The sequence below is a fragment of the Perca flavescens genome, chromosome 12 (assembly GCF_004354835.1).
Source record: "Perca flavescens isolate YP-PL-M2 chromosome 12, PFLA_1.0, whole genome shotgun sequence".
Classification (NCBI taxonomy): Eukaryota; Metazoa; Chordata; class Actinopteri; order Perciformes; family Percidae; genus Perca; species Perca flavescens.
Genome location: NC_041342.1, coordinates 4509093 through 4531564, shown reverse-complemented (window position 1 = coordinate 4531564; position 22472 = coordinate 4509093). Strand labels below are relative to the sequence as shown.

Genomic DNA, 22472 nt, shown 5'->3' with positions numbered 1-22472 from the left:
GCTGATTATTATTATTATTATTATTTTTTTTTTACATCTACTGTTTCACAAATACAGCCTGGAAAGCCCCAGGCTTATTCTGTGCCTATAACACACTATTTCTTTATACGTGGCCATTTTGTTCTTTATTTTTGATGCATTTTGTCCACCACCAGCACCACCACAGCGTATTTTTTGACTCAGCTTAGCCCACTAATTGATTTGACATGGTAGATCCAATATCCTTTTCATGATAGTCAAACTTTAGTATGATAACTTTCTTGCCCCCCTTCCCCCTCTCCCCATTCCTTCTTTTATGGACATATAATGTTTCCACATGTTCTGTGTCCACTGCACCCTTTTCTTTTTACATGAGGAGGTACACTATAAAAATATATTGGGCTACATGCTGTGGGATACTGCAATGAAAGGGTCAGAAAGACAACTCTGCGCTGCTAAAACGTTGGGTTGAGGTATAGTAAAACATGGATAAACAAATGTCATCTTACAACCTTTTACAACTTTTTTTTCACAATGTTTTAACAAACAAAAATCTGCCACAACAGTAGCACCAAACAGCTGGCTTTGCTTATTCACATTTTCACATAGAAGGTTTCATTTATCCCTTACCAATAATCTTTTCTTGATCATTGCTATGTTTAGACAATATCTAATGGTGATCAATTAATTGCCTGCCAGAATGTCAGCTATGCTGATGCATCAGTTTGTCTGAAAGAGGTCATGGCCAGCCAGTAACTCATGGCATGCAGGTTGAGGAGGCCTCTGAACAGAATCTGCCAGTATATGCTCTTATTCCTGGGGGAAAGGGGAAACATGTACCGCTCTATTAAACACGCCTAATTATCATAATTATCACTCTACAAAGCTTCAGAAAAGTCAAATGACCCCTCTTGTGGTTCTACGTGTCTATAATGGGCCATTTGCACGGATGTGTTACACTGCGGTGTGGCTGAGCCACGGGTCCGCGCACCACCTATTTGTTAAATTCATACAACTATTAGATGACCGTGCAGAGGTTTTGCGTGGGGTGTGGTGGAACTGTCCACGCTGGGAATCCCCCGCATCCACGCCATATTTCTCTCGTGACCTCCACTGTGTGTGCTGTCTGCTGGAGCGAAACTCTTGAGTGCAATGTTTGCTGCTTTTAGTTGTTGTTGTTGTTTTAGGCTATGTTTTTACTGTTTTTGCGCAGGCCTACTTTATGTTTGCGTGTATGTGCGACTGTACTGCTGCCTGTCTTGGCCAGGGCACTCTTGAAAAAGAGATGTTTGGTGAGGATTAAGAGCTATAATAATAATAATAATAATAATAATAATAATAATAATAATAATAATAATAATAATAATAATGTCATATGAGAAGAACCTCAGGAACTTTATTCTATACGGTTTATACGGGCCTGTTAAGTGCTGTTATTTATTTATTTACTGTTGCAGTAGTAGAATTAAAAATGAAGTCGATGGTGAACGTGTGCCCACGTGCTGCTGCCTTTCTGCGCAAACATGATTGGGATGCACCACAGTAATACTATAGGTGCTGCTCAGTAGCTGTTTTCATATTCCTCTCAGCTCTACAGGGAAATCTCCACACGTATACAATCCTGACCGCTGATGTCTTTTAAGTCTAACTCGATGCATTTTAAAAAAAATTTAATTCATTTTGCCATTACAGTAAATGTTTATAATAAAAAGTATAATACAAAAACACGTACGTAATAAAAAAAATATGGACAAATGCTATTAGGCTGTAGCCTACTATTGATGATGATAAAGATCACACGAATTATTTTTTGAATTATAAGGAAATATTGAACATGCAATAATGTGTGTGTGTGTGTGTGTGTGTGTGTGTGTGTGTGTGTGTGTGTGTGTGTGTGTGTGTGTGTGTGTGTGTGTGTGTGTGTGTGTGTGTGTGTGCGCGCGCTGTGTAAATGCTGTATAAGAACATTTGTATTCCAGACAACTTAGCTACTATGCACTAATGGAAGCTCTTTGTGAAATAATTCCGTGTTTTCACATTTTCTTAGTAATTTGTGATGTGATATATATATATGATATATATATATATATATATATATATATATATATATATATATATATATATATATATATATATATATATATATATATATATATATGTAGGCTAATCAACCTGTAGCCGATATTGTTCTCTTGACTGTTCCATCTTCAATCTTTAATCATTATTCTACACGCCCAACAGTGTCCGGATGCCTCACCTATTAGGCTACATTATATTTCAGCAGAGGCAGAACTACCTTCGTCCATGCAGTTATTTCATTGGTTTTATTCAAAGTTGTGCACTTGGTGAAAAGTTTCCTGCGCAGCAGCAGCAGCAGCAGCAGCAGACGCGTGTGACACATTAAGCTGACCTCGTGAGGTCAACCCAGACAGAAGGGGAGCTCCTTCTGTCCAATCACGGAGCCCCTCCAGCCCCCGAACGTCCGGGTCTTTGACCAATCAGGAGGCGCAGCGCGGAGTCAGAGGGGACAGCGACCACAGATAAAAATGTTTGACTTCCATCCATCCTCTCAAAGCATCCTCTCAACCCCCGCAGGACTGTCAGCGACCTGCGCTTTGATTCTAACTCTGTGGATAGCAGTCAGCCTCCCCTCTGAGGGATCCAGACGCTGTTCCCTGTGGTCGAGGCAACCTGTTACTCAAGGAGAAGCAGGCTGCATCGCGTCTGTAGAGAACAGAGACACATTACGACGAACAAAAGGGTGTTTTGTTGGGATTAAAAGCGACAAACAAAGGCAGCTTCGTTTAACCTGTTACCTGACGGAAGGTCAGGAGTCATGACAGCGCTTGCTGGAGGTTTACCGAGAATGATGAGACCGACTCCTCACCAGAATTATCCGCGGGGAGGATACTCTCTGGAAGGTAAGGGACTACCACCAGTTGCTGCTCACAGCCTGGACAATTAGGAGGAAATCCAACTTGTCCATAACTTCAGTAAAGTTGACAAACTCGAGTTCTGAAAAGCTTTAAATCTGCAAACAACAGCCTGTCATTATGAACCACTCGTTTAGTCGTGTTCTGAGTTTAGTAAATCTATCTATCTAACTATCCCGGGTTAAGTCTATAGGCCTATATTTTAAGTGGCACGATATTCAATTTAATTTACATTTTATTTATTCAGGCTATTCTTTCTGTGTCTGTGTGTATTTTTTTTTTTTTTTTAATGTGGCATCATGTCTCACTCTGTCACATTAATTGGGAGAGACACATTTTTTGTTTTCTCACGCCACTTTCGGAAAATTTGTATTTCTTTAAGAAAATTCGACTTTTTTTAAGGCTGAATATTTAACCTATAAGATAAACGACGAGTTTATTTTAACAACGCAAGTCTTTGATTTTCCATATTGCACTTTCAAAGTGGAACTGCTCGTCGATGATATCCTACAAAGGTCCTTTGTAGGATTGTAAGTTGTAAGTTGTTTCTCATCGCTAAAAATAAATGAATAAAATGAACTCGTTTTGGAATATTTCAACCAAAGACAACACACATTGTTAAGTCTGGCAGAGTTGTGAGTATTGCACTAACTGAACCACATGCGCCGCTGTGCAGTCTCCACTCCGTTGGGACAGGGTCGGGTCAACCAGCTCGGCGGTGTCTTCATTAACGGCAGGCCTCTCCCCAACCACATCCGCCATAAAATCGTGGAGATGGCCCATCACGGTGTCCGGCCGTGTGTCATCTCACGTCAACTGCGCGTGTCCCACGGCTGTGTCTCCAAAATCCTGTGCCGGTACCAGGAGACCGGCTCCATCCGGCCGGGGGCCATCGGAGGAAGCAAGCCCAAGGTGAGAGCTACAGAACGGCCCGCTGATGTTTTGGTAAATTCACATATATATGGCATACAAACTGAAATGTGAAGATAGCAAGCACCAGTGTATGTGAAATGAAGCAGTCATTTTAGAGAAGAGCCAGGTTGGTATGCCATTTAAATATCAAGTTGTTACTTTGTAGGAAAATCTCATTTCCAAAGGGAACACACCCCACTGTTTGGATGTGAAACACAGAGACTATAATCTATAATAAAAAAAAAAAACGGATTCAAAGTCTTTGTGGATTTCAACTTCAACAAGTTTGACTTTAAGATAAAGCTAAATCATCTTTTGAACTTTGGTGTCACCTCTGTAGTTTGCTTATCCGTCCAAACTTATGGCAAATAGTTCAAACTTCTCTGTCTCGCCCATAACGAATTCGGCCTTGAATCTAAAAAATATAAGGCCTAGCCTATAATAAAAAAAGACGTGACAAACTCTTCTTCTCTCCTTCGTCCTATCTAAGCAAACCGCTACTCCAGAGGTGGACAAGAAAATCGAAGAGTACAAGAGAGAAAACCCGGGCATGTTCAGCTGGGAAATCAGGGACAAATTACTGAAAGATGGGATCTGCGACAGGAACAACGTCCCCTCAGGTAGGCCACATAGTTTCTGGAGAAAAAAGAAATACCATATATATAGAAAATAATTGTCTTATATTGCATAAGAAAACTGTTATAACATTTCAATTACAAGTTGGTGAACACGGTTTAATATTGCTTTGCATACAGGACGTGTTTGTTTTCCTGCTTAACTTCTCTATATATTTATTCTTATATATATATATATATATTTTTTTTTTTTGTCCATCCTTTTTTCTAAGTGAGCGCCATCAGTCGCATCATGCGGTCGAAATTCGGCGGAGCCGGTGATGATGATGAGGAGGATGATGAAGTGGTGAAGAGGGAGATGGAGGAAAGCGAGCCACGGACCAAACACAGCATCGATGGCATTCTGGGAGACAGATGTAAGTGCAGCGTTATCATTTTATAAAAGGGAACCTCGCTTTGCAATCCAAACTGATGTGGCAAACTAAATGAACGAGAATATCCTGATCTGGTTGTGGATGGTTGATTTTCGGTTGAAGTCGGCATCAGTTTTAGAAAGGAAACTCTTAATTAAAGTTTAATACTAACAATACAAATTATAACTGGCAATTAACTAATTCAACTGGTATTCATAGACATGGTATTTATCATAGAGGAATGATCACCCATTTTATTTAAAATGGCCAGAAAAGTTAGTTTCCAGTGTTTACGCATGCGTTTAGGCTTCTGAGATTTAACAAATGTGCGGAGATTTTTTTTTCAAGTGGATAATCAAACATTTGTCTAACTTCCAAGCCTGAGAACCTTTTTTTTGTTTTGTTTTTTTACACACAATCGGACACTTGAGGATGAACTTCAGGGGACAAAGCAGGGAGAGTCCATTGAGACTCACACCTCAGTTTGACGAGCACAAAAGCCAAACTCCAGTGAGCGGCTCAGTGGTGTACAAAAAGACGCCAGGGCCTTTCAAAATGGGGAAAGAAAGGGAGAAAAAACTGCGCTGACAAAAGGCCGGCAGAAGACATTATGAACCCGCAATGAGCGATGAATTATTCAGGGACACCAATAGGCCCGGTGCGACCTGGTTTATAGACTGTTCCAAAAAAATAAAAGTGCCAATTTGGGGGCTTCCGCCCACTTTTTATTTATTTATTTATTTTTTTTTTTACAGTTTGTCAATAAAAAAATAGACATAGGAAAATAGCTCAAACTTTAGGCAAACACCTGTTGATTTACGACCTGTTGGGGTCTGAGGAGGGTTGCCGCAAAAGGAAAGGTTGCTGTTGGAGACATAATGCAGTCTATAGTTAATTATTAATGACTAGACCTCTGGAAAACAGTGGTAGTGTTCTGGCAATATCGAATGACGCACAGATTTATTCCCTTTATTTGTTGTAGGTTTGTTTAGATTCGGGTTTACTGTTAATGTGTAACGTATGATAACTTAACAGAAAAATAAACATGAAGATTTTAGCATGAACGCATTTTGCAGCTGGCAAAAGCAATTTGCAGCTGGCTCGTGACTTTTCGCCTGCAATGTGTTAAATTCAGGCCAGGCCTCGCGTTATCAAATGGAACGGTGCCGTTACTTTTGCGCACGGAGCTTTTGTCACAGTCTTTGCGCAGTGAGCGTGACGCCTTCAGCCAGCGAGCGCAGGGAAACCCTTCTCTCCACTAGATTAAATCCAAACCTTTTATTTCTCTCCACTTTCATCTCAGACAAAGTCCGCCCCTTTCCTTTCCGCCTAGGGCGCACACATTCATGCAATATCTGTGGGCACTTCCCTCTCCCTCTTCCAGGCGAGACACATCTCCAATACTGATCCGGCAACTTTTAAAACTCATCACTGCAAAAAAAAAAAAGTAGGAAATTAAGTAACGCAAATCATTAAATGATCAGATTTATCAATTCATTAGGATGCATCCTTGCTTCCTGAAATCATCTGATTTTCACATTTGTTGATCATTTATTTTCTGTTTTGTTTAATAAGTATGTTTACACAACTCTCCGAAAACTTGTCATCAGGGGGGGAAAAAATTGAATTTTTGCAATATCTTTAATTCATACTTTTAGGCTGGTATGAATTTTGTGAAAGAAAACAAATAACATTAGCTATTTTACATCAATAAGTGACATCATACATGAAAACAGCTCTGAGGCACTTTCCCCCATTGATATACAGAACAGCACTACTTCATTCTTGTGTCTCTTTGTGGAAGTAGTTGTTGTTTTTCTCTTTTATAGCTCTTCATTAGAATGTGAAAAGGGTGGTTTGGGGACCGAGAGAGTGTCTTCTGGCCAAATATTGATTAAGTAGGTGTTTGCAGAGGCTATTGTTGTGGTGGAGAGAGGCCTGTTGCTCTCTGCCCCTTTCTCCTCTACCACTATTGTTAGCTTTCCTTAAGTGCTAAGATCAAAGCTGACTCATTTAGATTTATTTGTCTGGGAAAAGGACTGCTAAGGTTTGTGGGATAAAGTATACTGGGCAGGCCCAGGTCTGCATGGCATTAACAAGTGGCTGGAGCATTGTGGGAAAAGGATGTTTGCTGGGATGAATCTGATGCAAAGTTGTTTACATCTCCTTGAAGTGTTGAGTTATGGAGGTATAATTTACTCCAGTGTAGATCATTTAAACACCATGCATGGTTGAGCTGCAGCTTGAGAAGAATTATTTGTGCCATTTATCACAAGTTGCCCATAAAGCAGGAATATATGTAACTCAGTGTATCTCTGGTACATGGTTTAATTGGAAAATTGAATAATGTAACTGTGCCAATAATTAATTTTTGCCATTACTGGCACAGAATTAATAGATAGCATCCTTTCCCCTATTTATTACTGTTAGCACTTTAGCCTCATTTAACTAATTAAAGAAACCAAAGTCTTGAAAGAGAAGTTGCCACTCTCGCAGGATCCATTAATGGCAGTGGGGGTGAAAGGGAAAAAGAAGAAGAAGAAAAAGAAAGCTCAGAAATACAAACAGTCAAAGGGATAACTTTTCTTTAAAGGGAATCCTGCGGTGCCAAATTGAATGAGCCCAGTTCTTTCAAATCTGCCATGGTGAACGCAGTCAACATGTAATAATTGGTTTCATTGAGGTGCATTCCAACAATCTGCTGCCATTCTCCTGCCTCTATTGTCCGGAGGCAGGCAAATAGCCAGAGGGACAGGAGGAATCAAGTGCTGACAAAACATGAAAGATTTAGCTGCTTTTGTCAAAGGAGCTGAGTAGGACTTTGTTTGTGTAAATAAACTGGGTTACTGGCTCCCCGTGACTTTGGCATGGATTTAGATTGAGGGAAATTAAGAGAGTAAGGAGAGCAGAACGATCATATTTGTGTTCGGGACTGTACCATATTTTAAAGCAGTTAAAATGTATTTGTAATATGCATTTCCGAAGGGGGAAATGATCACGGTAGCAAACTTCCACGTGCAGCTGCCACATCCTAGCCATCTAATCCAATTTTTGAAATTTCATAACTTATATTCTCATGAGACATCTAAGAACATAAACTGATACATCTCTCTCACACGCAGGAAGCAAACCCAACCGGGGCAGCACGGCAATAACCCACAACTGTAAACAGAGAGATAGATGTTGAATTTCTACAACTTGTGTCTTTGTTAGGGGTCCTTGCATTTCCACGGTGAATGAGTTAAACGATTGAAGGTTTAGAAGAGACAGAAGGCCTCAATGCAACCAGAGGAATGTCTGCTACAGCCATATTTCCATTTTCCTCTCAGGGCTGGATAATGGAGAATTTTATATGTGGGCCTCACTATGTTTTCCTGTATTTATAGTGCGTATAATGCTAGTTTAGCCCTGTGGACTGTTCAAGGGGGAAACAAACCAAAAGTCACAATATTTTAATTTTTTCCCTTGAGAGGGATAGATAGATAGATAGATAGATTAACATAGACACATTTTAAAACATCAGTAAGTGTTGTTTGAGACCAGTTTTTGCTACTTTTCCAACAAATTTTAATTTTGTATTAAATGAATTAGCAAAAAAGTTTCAACACTTCTACGTTCTGTGTTGGCATGACTCTCAGGGCTCCCTCTTTCTCAAAAAAAAGAAAGAAAAAACCCACACTGGCTGATCTGCAACTGAATACAGACTCTATGCTTCATTAAAGCCTCTTTCTCTGTTGGCACCCACATTGTGATCCTCCAATATTAATTCAAAGGACAATTAATGAATGCAGGCCAACTTTGAAGTAATGGGCCGGGGTCCTGCCCTGAGCCGGCCCCTCTGCGCTGATGTACTCTCGCCGCATTCTCCCCACTAACCCCAAAGACACTGTGAAGTGACTGAAAGAGAAGCAGTGAGCAAAGGAAGGTCAAGGAGAGGAGCCCCAGTAGAAAAAGAGCTCTCTATTTCCTTGGAAGTATTAGCCAAGCAAAACTCTGTGATGGGGAGGATAAAGTAGTGTGAAGAGAAAAGGGTCGGGGGCGAGGGGACTCTGCAAAGAGGAACACAATGGGATAGTTAATTGAGTAAAGCCAGACAGCGTTGTCAATCACTTAACTTTGTTTAGCCTCAGTTTTTGTGGAGCTGTTTCGTCCAGCACATTGCACATTATGGGCACGCCAGCACAACTCTGTTGCTGTTTTGATGAATGTCTTTTTTTCCTGTCTGAAAAAAAAGAAATTCCACAAAAATTTTTTTTATGTATTTTTAGAAAATGTGTTCTAAGTTACAGCATTTATGTCCTACATTTGTCCAAACAAAGGCATTAAAACGACAATAAAAGTAAAAAAAAAAAAATCTGCACGGCTAGCTCATAAAACCAAAAGAAATGAGTGTTTGCAAAAAAAAAAAAAAAAAAAAAAGCGTGTGAATGTGATGATGTCTTCTCTCTCTGTTGAGTTTGTGAAGTTTTGTTGCAGGGTCAGTGGTGAGGCCGTCTTCACTGCAGCGCTGTGCAGTAGCTGTGAAAAGGTCAGGGGCTAACCTAGGGTCACTTGACTGTTAAAACTATCAGGCCCCAGGAAAAAAGAGGTTACAATAATGTTTGGGAAAAGATGACAACTGACCTAAACTCCCTAAACTCAGATCAGGGAGTCAGTGTTAGACTAACCATCGCTTTAAAATGCATAGGCTTTTAATCTGTTGTGTGAATTCAAGAACAGGTTTTGCAGTTTGGAGAGAGTATATGCTGGTTATTCTGAGTGGGGGGATTGGTTTGCTCGGCTGTCCGGGCCTAAACATGGCCGGGCTGAGAATGAGCTCTGCTGGTTAGTCTCCGTTTGACTGGAACGTGCGGCAGACTGGCCTGTTGCTTTGTCCCTGCGTGGGTTCTGTGCCGTTGCTTTGTCCATGCCCCGAGGGTGGAAATGCCACCGTGAAACTGTCACCTAACCGCACCACGGTGGAACTAAATAATAACCACCGCACACTGGGCACACATAATAGCCATGAAGGGCCATTTGTGGCATTTTGTCACCTCACCAATATTAGAAAGAGATACATCTTTCATAGTCATATCGCCAGCTCTTTCTTTGTCCGTTAAGTGCCAACCTCCTGCGCTTATTCACTCCATTTTTTTCTGTCCATCACATCATCATCTCCCTCTCTCTTTCTCTCTATCTGCCCCCCCCCCTTTTCCCAGGCAGCTGCGGATCCTGGGGGCTCTTTAGCAAGTCAAGTGAGCAGCCCACTCACTCCCATTTTTTCCCTTAACTGTTAACCCCAGCTGAGCCCATACGCTGTCAGTTAACTATTCTTTTCCTCCAGTGCATCTGCTCGCTCTGGCTCTATGTGGCATGCCACTATTTTATTCAGTGTCCCAGTCGCACTATGCTCTGTGGCCTGAAAGGGCCAGATCTACTTCCCTGGGCAAATAACTAGTTCATTTGTCTCTTCTGCCCTTTGTTTTGTGTTGCGAACACATGTCACCAGCTCAATTACCTTCTCTATTAACAGCCCCTGGAGGAAGGGCTAGCCGCCCCTACCAAGACAAGGCTATAAACTGCCCCATATGCTCGGCTTCTCTTTATCACTGATGCTCTTCATCCCTTTCTCATCCATCCTTCCTTTCATTCTTTCTCTCTTCTCCCATTTCCTTGCTTCTTTACTTACTTTCCTTTAATACCTATTTTGATTATCTCTCGCTCTTACTGTCACTCTTTTCACCTCATTCACTTTTTTTTTTTTTTTGCCATTTCAAGCTACGTGTGTGAATTTGGATACATGGACGTGAGCGTCTGTGCATGTCTCTTCAAATTTACATCTCTTGAATGGATGGGAGGGGGGGTGAATGCTTGGCAAGGCGAGTCTTGGCCGATGTAAACAAGAGCAGTCTTTATTCTCGCAGTTGGAATCCTCGTTTTATTTTTTTGGCCTGTTAGAGGCCCTGCTGCTGCAGGTGAAGCTAATGGAAGTGGACGTTCCCAAAGTTCACATCTGTGACACTCTGGAGTTTATCTTCCCTGCCTGTCAGTCTCCTCTCTTGATCGATAAGTGGTTCTGTTTACCTTGAGTGGTAGATCTGTAGCACTGTCCTTTTCCTGCTGGTCTTTGAGCGTGTGTACTGTGTACTGTGTAATGTGTGTGAGCACAAACACACCTGTAAATGTACTTGTTTCATTTAATTTGGGAGTCTCTGATCAGGGAAAGGAACCTGTTGAATTCACTTGTTGAATACTCTACTCCCCTAATCTGTGCCTCCAAACTGTGTTAAATAAATCATCCACGATCCACTCTACTATCTAAACTAGCTTGTTATCAGTTTATTACTCTACATCTTGCTTTGTTTTGAAAAGCGTCTGTTTCAGGGATAACTCTCCAGCAGCCCCAATTTCCGCTTCACGGATAATAATTTATCTTTCTATCAAGATTTTTGTCCGGGCCACAGCCAAACTGTGAGCGGCTATAGAGTATTTTCAGCTCCCTAGTGCTTTATCTGCAGCGTAAAATTTGATTTGGGTGTTTAAGTAAGGAGGTCGAGGCCTCCCTTTGTGTGTTTTAGTATCCTCTTCTGCCATTTGTCGCGGGGAATGTGTGGGAACAACCCTCTCTGAGTCCGCTTCTGCATCAGCGTGCCTCAAAATCGATCCACTGCAACGTAAGAGCCTTGTTTGAAGATGTCAGAAATGTGGATGCAGCGACGGGTAAGCACACAAAGAGAGAAGTGAAGTGAATGGATGAGATGGAAAGGGACAGGTCCGCTTTTCTGAATGACCAGCACCCCCATTCTCCTTAGCTTGGCACCCCACACCCCTTCCCCAGCATCTTCTTCAGGTGCCTTCAGCCTCCCATCTCCTCTCCATGTCAACCTCTTCAACTCCCCCATCCCCCCCAGCTCTGTGCCCCTCAGGCTGTGGAGGGAGGGGATGAAGGAGTGCTCCCCTGCTGTGCCCCTCCACAGCCCCCAGTGGCCCTTCTCTGGACCCTTTTGTGCCTCCCCTTCTCCCTCCCACCCTTCATTCCCCCACTCAGCCCCTGGCCTTACAGCCCCCATCTAACCCTACAGCCCCCCCCCCCTTCCCCCCCCCTCCCTGCACTCCCCTGCTGGGCAGGTGACAGACCCCTGAATGCGGGCCCGGGCGTCCCTGATGGCTCCTACAGATGGAGCGTGGTAATCGGTCCAACAGAGGCCTGCCACAGGCTTTTCCCTGCTAAGATACAAAGGCTTGGCCTCATCACTTCTAAAAAAAAAAAAAAAAAAAAGAAAAAAAAAAAAAGACAGCGAGTGAGAGAGGAAGAGAGCAAAAGAGAGAGTGCAAGCCAGAGGATGACAAAAGCAACAATGTCATTTGCCATTAAGGGAGAGTCTGTGACGGAGTGTTTTCTCTGTAGTTACTAATAATAAAAAGGAGGGGGGAAAAGAGAAGGAAAGACAGAAATAATGGGGTCAACGGAGGAGAGATCCACCCCCACCCTGCAGTTAACATGAGTTACAGTGCCAATAGGGAGCTTTCTCCTCTGAGGAGTTTTATGAGCTCTCCTTCCCTCCCTCTGGAATCTTTTCGTTTCCGCGTCGTCATTGGTTCTCTGTCTTTTTCTTTCTTTTCTCTTTTCCTCCGTCATTAAAATGGTAATGACACTGCACGTTACTTTGCTTGCTGTTACTTGTAGTCTTCCGCTTTTGTGTTGTTTACGTGCTGACGAATGTAACTTTCACTTACTAATTCAAACAATATTGATGTTAAAAAATGTGCTCATAGGAAAAGTATGTTTCATGCTGTGTGGCCTCCTCCTCCTTATCCCTGTTGTACTATACAATTTGCTCCAACTGGTCTCAGGCCACATCCTTACCAGAACAAACCACATCTCAAACTCACAGTGCATGCTCCAGGAGGACTTAAGCATCCAGCCAATCCTCTGTGAGACTCTATGCCAGCGTGGCGCCCTTGGTTCAAATGTAATAAAGAGCTTCTCTCAGCATCAGAATCTTGTGTGCTGGCGGCCCGGAGCACAGCAGCATTCCCAGGGAGCAAATCCGTGTGTAATGCCTGGTCAGACACACACTGGCAACCGGCACAAACATTTCCTGCTTGGCTCCAGCGGCTCCAGAGGCAAGAGGAGATCCCTGCTACCCCCCCCACCCCCACACCTCCATGTCTGACTTGGCACTTTTTAATTAAAGCTTTAAATCTGGAGGGCAGAGGGAGAATGAGAAGTCTAGGGAAACAGACAAGCTTCAGTCCTCTGCCGAAGCCTTGCTGTTGCTTACACCTGTCTCTCTGCTTTTGAGTCTCTTATTTTTTCTCTCTCTCAGCTTAGGTGTTGGCTGCATAGTCTGCAGAGTGTCGAAAAGGTGCAGTGAACCTTCCTCATGAGGTTTAAGAGGTCCCTTTGGGATGGATTTGGGAGTGGATTCCGACTCTTTCTGTCTTGTGTCCATCTGTGTTTGACACATTGTCATAGACTGCGTTCATTGAGTGAAAGCCCATTGCCGAGACGCAGCAGATGCATGTTTGTGAGTGTGCGTATGACTGAGAAAGAGATGGGGGATTGCAGACATGTAATGGCGGACAATGGCAGGCTGTCACGCTGGTTTGTGGAGCCTAATCATTATTTAATAGACGGGTAACCTCCCCCCGAAAGGCAGCAATAGTCCTCTGTCTCTAGTCTCAAGCCTTCATTGATTCCCTTCTTCTGCTGAATTAGATCCCAATGGCAGTCTCCCAGTTACCCAGTCGCTCTCTCCTGCCCTCAACTGAACAAACAGATTAAGAAGCACCTGCAAAAGGCTGCCTACTCTTTACTATGGGACCCTATCGGCATAGCGCACAGCAGGGCTAAGACTGGGAGAGACACAGTGTCCCAGGGAATAGATGCCCCAGAGGGATCTGGTCCCTTTTTAATCCATGTTCAAGCAGCCTCTGGCTTTTGATCCCCTCAGGAACCACTGAGGAGTTCAAGGGACACAATCTAAATTTGCTCTGTACTCAGCACAACCTTTTGTCTCAAATCTGTCCCAGCTTAGTATTTACCCAAAGTTTGATTTGGGTAAATACAGCCTGATTCCCTAGAACGTTACAGTAACAGTCTGTTTGTTTTGCAATTCCAGCCAGTCACTCGGACGAGGGCTCCGACGTGGACTCAGAGCCAGGCCTGCCCCTGAAGAGGAAGCAGCGTCGCAGTCGGACCACCTTCACCGCGGAGCAGCTGGAGGAGCTGGAGAGGGCCTTTGAACGCACGCACTACCCCGACATCTACACACGGGAGGAGCTGGCTCAGCGGGCCAAACTGACGGAGGCTCGAGTTCAGGTCAGACACTTGCACAGACACACTCTTTAACACTCAAAGTCTCCGAGAGCCAATCTTGAAAGCATAGCAATGTGTCGATCTGCCATGGATATGTGTTTTGTGGGCGTTAAATTGCCTTTGGATGTTGTCACACATTCCTTACAGCCATTAGACATGTCCCCCCCCCCACCCTCCCCGACACCATCAACCCCACGCCTGACCCCCTTCTCCACATGTATAGGCACAGACAAACTCAGATACACTGCGCCCACTGTTTATGAAGACGGCTCACTATTTTTGTCAGACACTATACAAATGGGCTATGAAAAGATTCCAAAATAGATGTCTGCTCTGTCTCTACGCACTTAACCTATTGACTTGCTGTAGCACACAAAGATGTATGCTAATGTCCGTGGTTTCACTGCACACTCTAGATGTTAAGATCTCTATCGGTTCAGCTTCCTGTGATGGGTCAGATAGGCCACGAACACACACACACACACACACACACACACACACACACACACACACACACACACATTCACAAGCACCAAGCACACTCACACCATAGGTACTGAACAAGTCAACTTATTATTTTGGGTTAACACAAATAAATATACATAAAACACTTCTGTCTCTGTCTTTCTCTCAGGTGTGGTTCAGCAACAGAAGAGCCCGGTGGAGGAAGCAAGCAGGAGCCAATCAACTGATGGCGTTTAACCACCTCATTCCTGGTGGTTTCCCTCCGTCAGCTATGTCCAGCCTGCAGCCCTATCAGCTGTCCGACAGCCCCTACACTCCCACTTCTATAGCTCAAGGTGGGTTCAGCTGAACGCACCCAAACATACCTAAAATGTATGCTTAAAAAAATAAATAATGATTTTCGCAAATGGGATGATACGGAATCTGGAATTATCTTATTAACGGCAGAATTCTGGATGAAACCAAAATGGGATTTTAAGTAGAACGTTTGATTCTCTGCAGCATCCGAGCAGCCCAGTACAGTCCACCGACCGCAGCCTCTGCCCCCCACCTCTGTGCACCAGGGTGGGCTCGGCTCGTCAGCGGGCTCCCAGGACGGAAGCTCTGCGTACTGCCTGTCCTCTGGACGTCACGGCTTCTCAGGATATTCGGACAGCTTTGTGTCCCCGACCGGACACACCAACACTGTCAACCCCAGCATCGGCAACAGCCTCTCACCACAGGTTCGTCACTACATCCTTTATTACAATACAACATAGAAATACTAATAGAAACACACAAACCTATGAATACCTGCTTACCTGTACATCCTCCTATACCCACACACATACGTTACCATACCAGGAAACAGGACACTAATAGTTCTTCATGGTGTTTATGAGATGCGCCATATGGAAGGATAATGATACACGCTGTGTGTGTGACCTAGGAGGTATCATTGCAGTGACATTGATGAAAACCTTGTTAGGCTAAGCAACACGGTAGCTTTTCATTTTTGTTTATTCTGATGGGTCGTTTGATGAATTTAAAATGTGGCAAACGTCAGTCTTCGGGGGGAGAGAAAGGCCCAGGCACGAGGAAGGATGTATAGATGTTGGACGATGACACAAATCAAAACTGAAAAGACAATTATGGTCGATTACACAGTCATCAGTGTCCATCGGTGGCTCCCTACCAGCCCAGAAGATGGACTAACAGGCGGAAAACGAGCTTTTAACCGCCACAAAGGGTGGCCGGCCCACATGCAATGCATGCTGGGTACTAATTCCCATGAGAGAGTATCTCAGACTCCTGTCAGGCACAGATAAAAAACTGCCTCAGGCAGGTTTGGTACTATGTGAATGCCTGAGGATGTAGATATATTGAAAAAAAGAAGATCTTTGTTGTGGCTGCCAGGGTGCACGGTCAGAGAGTGGTAGGTGGCACCATTGTGGCTGAATATAATTGACTGCTTTGATACATGAGCTCTAGTTATGGACTAGAATGAGTTGTTTTCTCCTCAGGAACTAGCCACACGTTAGTTTTAAATCATTATTCTTTGGAGATTTTTATTTTCACTGGACAGATAAAAGTATATAGAGACAGGGCAGGGGAGAGCAAAGATGACATGAGGAAAGCTGCGATTGGTCAGTGGTTGGTGGTTTTAATCTGAGCCAACTGAGCTAACTCGTAATTTGTTGAAACATAGCTGGTATGCATATCTTCTCCTGTAACTGAGCGCATGGCTGTGGTGTGAGTTTGCACACCCACAGGGTCAACAGTGACTAGCTCCAATAAAAAGGCTAAAGGTGCTGTGGCCTCTTGGATGGTTTCAGCATTAACCTCAGTGGGCAGCTCCGTACAGAATGGACATCTAATCTTGCGTAGGGACGGCGGCAGGCCTGGAATGTTTTCTCAGTCTGGAATTGCAATCACAGAATGTTCCAGTGTCTTAATTGATTGGAATGAAGTAATCTATCCCCTCGTAACAAAGTGTGTAATTTATGCAAATGACTCACTTTGTTGGCTAATTTCTTTTAATTCACGTATTCATTGCAGCTGTTTAAATGTATATTGCGATACAGTTTTCTCTATTTAGGACGAGGATAGAATTAATTCCCTGATTTGAACTTAATAAGAGGGAGGAAATGAGAATTGATTAAATTCTTTGACATTGATAGTTAATACATGAAGACCTCTCTGCACTTAGAAAACTTGACGGCCTTCAATTTTCTGGAGTAGCTACACAGCTTGGTCTACTTTTGTGTTAAATCCTCCCTGGGATGATCTGGTTATCTGAACTCCAAATCTGTTTACAAAAGCTACTCTATCTGCTACTGTATCCATCAGGAGATTCAGGGGTTCAGTTAACTCCAGATATGGTCACATTAGAGCGCTATGGAGTTTTGATATGGATAATGTTGACTTTAGATAGGTGATATCGTTGTCTGAGCAGTTAGCTCTGTATTTGGTGCTTCAGTCAGGCCAGTGGTTTCCCTGTGGTGCGGGGTCTCTGGCGTCTCACCGCTGATCTGGTGCATACCAAAGGAACCCTTTCTCAGCAAGCATGCGAGCGGCCGGGATTTGCACCCCCCTGAGACCTAATCCCCGGAACAACCTCAAAACAGACACCATCGGGAACTGCTGCCGTTTCGGTTGCACACAAAGTGCCTGAACGCATGAGCATGTAGATAGACACAGACCCTCTGACGCTAACAGACACATACCACACATGCATTTGTGATGTTGCACGGAGATATGGCTAAACAGCACTCGATAACCAGGAAAAAGATCTTTTCCATTAAACCTTAAATTTGTATTGCAATAATTTAACAAATTAAATAATTCAATAAACACTACAACATTTTCTGCTGCTTTAGGAAAAGGATACATTTAACAGTTTTTAAAGCTGCATGAAGATGTATGGGTAACTGAATTGAATTTGTATTTTCTGGAAACCATGCACCTTCAATTTAGAAATACTCCAATTGTGATGGACTCTGTGTGCAACAAACTTTTGTATTTTACAGTATATAGCAGTAAGATAAATAATAATAATGGTTTGGTGGTAGGCCGCATTGATGTGTTCGTCAGATAGATGTGTGAGGTCAGATCACTCTGACAGACCAACTGTAAATTACATACATAAAAGACACTGAGGTTGCCTCAGTATGGGTACATGTGTGCGTGTGTGTGTGTGTGTGTGTGTGTGCAAGCTGGCTGTCAGTTAGGAAAGCCATGTTTTAACATCACTCAGAGCCATAGGATAGTTTTCTTTTCAGTTTTCTTTTCAGATTATTTTAAGTGTATTTTTTTATTTTTTTGCTTGGTCTTAGCAGTATATTCTCCTACATAGACTGTAACTCTTTTCCCTGTAAATCGTGTTCACTCTTTAACTTCACTTTTTAGACATTTTCGTGACTTCGCTTCTCACGCAAACCTATGTGCAGCTGTTCACGATGTATCACCGATACCCTTACAACCCTGACATCAGAGCAAAAAATGCTTATGTTACACATGACCGCACACACACACACACACACACACACACACACACACACACACACACTACTATTAAATACACAATACCACACGTAGGAGAGGTAGCTCTCACACACACAAACACACCCCGCTACTCATTCCCACGTACCCTTTGGCCTCTTCACCCTGGCCTCACAAGGACACGGTGATTTTAAGACATCAGGAGAAAGTGAGAGAGGGAAAGACAGCCAATAAGAAAAGAGACACAATTCATCAGTGGACAAATACAAATCTGTTTAAATTCACCTTCAAATGCATCGCATTCTCACAAATGTGTTGTTTAAATATTTTGTCTTATGTTATGATCAGCCAATGTCTTAGATTCTTAATTTCTTTCCTTCTATCATTTCCATTTGTAACACAATGCTACAAGCCCACAAGTGTCATGATAAGGACAAATAAAAGTGAAAAAAAATCCTCTACATCCATAAATTTGACAGGATAACTCCAACAGAAACCACTAGTATGTTAAAGGATTGAACTTTTTAGCCACCACCAGCTCCCCAATCAGTCAAGCAGAGTAAAGGGAAACCACATGTTTGAGGGAAGCCAGTAATAATGTATTTCTGACAATAAGCAATGAGAGGGCTTAAACTTTAGGCCACCTGAGTGGAGTGGAAATGTTGATTGAATGGTGTAACAAAACTTGAAAAATTGGCTATGTATTTTTCATTTGAAATGTATTGGTAAATGAAATTTAACAGTGTTACTAATTTACTTTGTGATTTTCTATTCTAATCGCCCAGTTTTCCTCTTATTTTTCCCCACAGGTAATGGGCCTATTGAACCCAGGTGGAGTGCCACATCAGTCCCAGAGTGACTTTGCCCTCTCCCCACTGACTGGAGGCCTGGAGCCCAACGGTGGCATAGCTGCCAGCTGTCATGGTTCCCAGCGCTTGGAGGCTCTACCAGGCCTGACCAGTATGCCCACCCTGCCTAGCACCCAGTCTTACTGTCCACCTTCCTACACCTCCCCAGCCTATGCCATGGACCACCATCCATCCTACCAGTATGGACAGTACAGTCAGAGCAAGGTATGCTTGAAAAACCCTTTATTCTTTAATTGTACCTAACTGGTGTTTTCATACTGATTTAGGGGTTTAATTTCTATATTTAAATTTAAGTACATCTATAATTTATTAGAGGTTAGGTCCTTCTATAACCCCTGCTCTGGCAATGCAATTTAGTTTATACTTTTTAACTCACAGCCCACAATGATTGTGCAGACCTTTCTGATGAGCGAGCTTCTCAAATCACCCTGTGCTGTGCTGAAATTACATGTATGTTAGAGAGCGCTAGTGGCCAGGTTACCTCAGTTTATATTACCATCATCCGGCTATCCACGCGACCTGATGGCGGAGGCATGTCCGGCTCTTATCCCAACACTCACATTTTCTCTCGCTGTCCTTTCATGACCCTGTATGATGAGCTTGCCTATCAAACCCTCAGCGTAGCTCACCTAGCCATGTAATGACCCCTGTGTAACAAAGATAGCCGCCCAAATGAAAGGAGCCACTTCCCAAAGCGTGTTTGACAGCAGGGAGAGGAGAGTGCAGTGTGTTGCTAGGGCTGATCTGAGGTACACTACCACATGTTGACCGGCCCATCAGTGGCAACATCTTGATGTCATTAATTTATCCAGTCCTGGGAGAGACCCACATGTAGCGTTTCGGGGGTTTGGAGAAATGTGTGTGTGTGTATGTGTGTGTGTGTGTGTGTGTGTGTGTGTGTGTGTGTGTGTGTGTGTGTGGGGGTATGGGGCTCTTTAACAGGGGGCGATTATGGCCTTTGGCAGGCCAGGATTAAAACCATGTGTCCCACTGAAGGTCAGATTTAGAGTTGTTATTGATCAGTGGAGCAGAGCCACAGATCCAGGCTAAGGCTCAGTCTCAGGCTAGTTTTACCGACCACGTTAGGTTCAAAGAATGTCTCAGGAGATTCCCAAAGCTTTTCACCTGTTTTTAGAGTTTTATTATCTAACCTAGGACCCCAGTTTCCATTCTCACCTGCTCTCATGTGCTCTTATAAACACTTCTTTCACAGGCCTTCCTGTCAACATCACACCTATCATTCCCACTGTTTGCTATGTTAACCATTGAAGGATTTGAAGCTGAATGAAATGCAAAGAATCACTTTAACCCTCCTTCTGTCTTTCCCTGTTCTCCTCAGGTGCCTTTCATTATATGAAGCCCCCAGCATGGCCTGAACAGGAGGCTTCCCAGCCAGTCTGACATTCATCGCCAGAGAACACCCCCACCCGCCTTTGCCAAACATCCCCAGCCCCCAAGGACACAGAGAGAGAGAGAGAGAGAGAGAGAGAGAGAGAGGTTTGGGTGGGTGAAGGGGTTGAGGTGTCCTGCTTCAGCAAGGGAACCAGTTGAGATGGAGGTGTAGTGATGGCGATGGAGGGGGGGTTGACTGGAATAATTAGGACCAAAGGCGCAGCCTCTCCTGTTACCTGGCAATCGCTTTGCTTGTGCGTCACGTCACGCTCCATGGACCAAGCATGGCTTGTTGTCCATGCTTAAAGAGGAAAAGAAGACGGGGGGTTGGGTGGGTTAAAGGGGAGTAAATACATTCAAGATTCCATATTAGATTTTTGTAATAAGTGGCAGAGTGGTGGACGTGGGACGCCCCCTGTGCTTCTGTGGCCCAACTGGATAGAGGAGGAGCGTTTTCTTACAGTTATCAAAAGGCTGGACGGTGACAACGTGTGGTGCTCAGCGGCAATGTCCTTCTAAAGATCTCTTTATCACAATGTCTTAGGAAAATAATATTTACTGTACATTGATGCAATTTTTGTATAAGACTTTTCAGATGAAAATACACCAGGAAATACACCGGTAAAAACACCAGAAAAGCATGAATCGAGTGAAGTCATAGCGAAGCCACTGCAACCCAAAGAAAGTGCAATACATTCATACCTCATGTGATGTAAATTAACACAGATCAAATGTCCCTGATTATACGCTCTCTCATTTTAATGTCAATAATTTTGGGTTGTGTGCATTGACCAATCAGGGGAAATCATCCAGCGATGAAAAATAGCAAGCCTAGTCGTGATGTCATTAAGCCAAAAAATTCTCTGCCAGTGAATACATTATTCAGTTTGACAGTTAATTTTTTCTTTTGCTTGTGTTAAATTAGTTTTCACCAGAAACTTGCAAACATTCGTTCCATTTCTTATTTATTTAGTGTTGTTCAAGTGTTACGTCTCTTCTGTACGTTTTGTATTAGGTGCTCTAAAGTGCTTAAGTCTTACACAGTGTTCATTATACATGTTTTTTTTTCCTTTTGTATAATTTCCATTTCCATTGGTGTAAAACATGATTTTGTTGTAAGTTTTGTGTACAATACAGCACTATTTCCTATTTATAATAAACTATATAAAAATGTAGAACGTTGTGACTTTGAGTGTCATTAATGGGCTGTAGCTACCATTGAGAAAACTAAGGTCATGTCCTTATTTGTTAAAAAAAAATGTTTGAATAAACATTCTATAACTAAAGAAATTAAACTTGGTGGGTATTTTATAAGCTAATTCTATCATTTTTAGATTCAACATGTTTAAATTTGACAGACCAATAAATAAACAAATAAAGGCTTAAAGTCCTCTGCATTTATTCTCCAGAATTGTACTCTTGGCTGTGTGGAGAAGGCTTTAGTGTCTAGATCTTCAATTTAAATTTAGAGAAAGTATAACTGAACTGTAAACCGACTAAAATTAAATAGGAAAAATGTAAGTAATTAAAATCTGAGCCTTTGAAAAAAAATCTCTAATAAACTGTCAGACTAGAGAATTTTTCTTTTTCTTTCTTTCTTTCTCTCTTTAATGCCATTTTAAACATACCAGCTGTTACCCTGTTATCTAAATCCAGACGAGCTACTCTCTGAGAGCAGCACCCCTCGTGCACACTCCTTGAGCACTAAATCATAAATATATCCCCTTTCATAAACACTCCTTTTGGACAAATTCCTGCTCCCTAGGGGCTCCTTCACACCCCTTAATGACTAAAGCAGAGCTGCTGTAAATTATATAAGCACAGCGGCCCATAGTCACACCAGGACATCAGTCACTGACATGGTTGTACAGGGTGCAGAAGGGTTTCGGCTCTCACTTCCTAACAGAAACGAAAACACTGTTCACCCAGTTGGCAGACTACTCAAAAGGTTACAGATATCACCGGTGCATTTTTATCACTCCCTGGCGTTTTTTTCTTCTTCTTTCTTTTCTTCTGGAGGTTTAGGGATCAGGTATGCAGCTGTCCCTGTCATTCATGGTATAAGTAAGTGTGCATGCGTGAGAATACATATATACTGAATGTTTGTTTTTGTATGTTGGAAATATTTTTTGTATGCAAGTATTTGCGTGTTG

The 22472-nt window shown here is 42.8% G+C and overlaps 1 protein-coding gene across 1 annotated transcript; it reads left to right on the top strand.

Moving 5' to 3' along the window:
- Positions 1-2528: 2528 nt before the first annotated feature.
- Positions 2529-21359, top strand: pax3a (paired box 3a). The gene is made up of 9 exons (XM_028592639.1): positions 2529-2900; positions 3589-3824; positions 4315-4444; positions 4672-4815; positions 13917-14116; positions 14748-14913; positions 15080-15300; positions 18868-19131; positions 20267-21359. Exons 1-9 carry the CDS (start codon positions 2816-2818, stop codon positions 20282-20284), a joined length of 1464 nt encoding a protein of 487 aa, XP_028448440.1. The 5' UTR covers positions 2529-2815; the 3' UTR covers positions 20285-21359.
- The last annotated feature ends 1113 nt before the right edge of the window (positions 21360-22472 follow it).

Coding starts and splice junctions, on each gene's coding strand:
- pax3a (XM_028592639.1), top strand. CDS start 2,816: ATGACAGCGCTTGCTGGAGGTTTACCGAGAATGATGAGACCGACTCCT. Junction 14,117..14,747: donor TGACGGAGGCTCGAGTTCAG/GTCAGACACTTG, acceptor TCTTTCTCTCAG/GTGTGGTTCAGCAACAGAAG. Junction 15,301..18,867: donor GCAACAGCCTCTCACCACAG/GTTCGTCACTAC, acceptor TTTTCCCCACAG/GTAATGGGCCTATTGAACCC.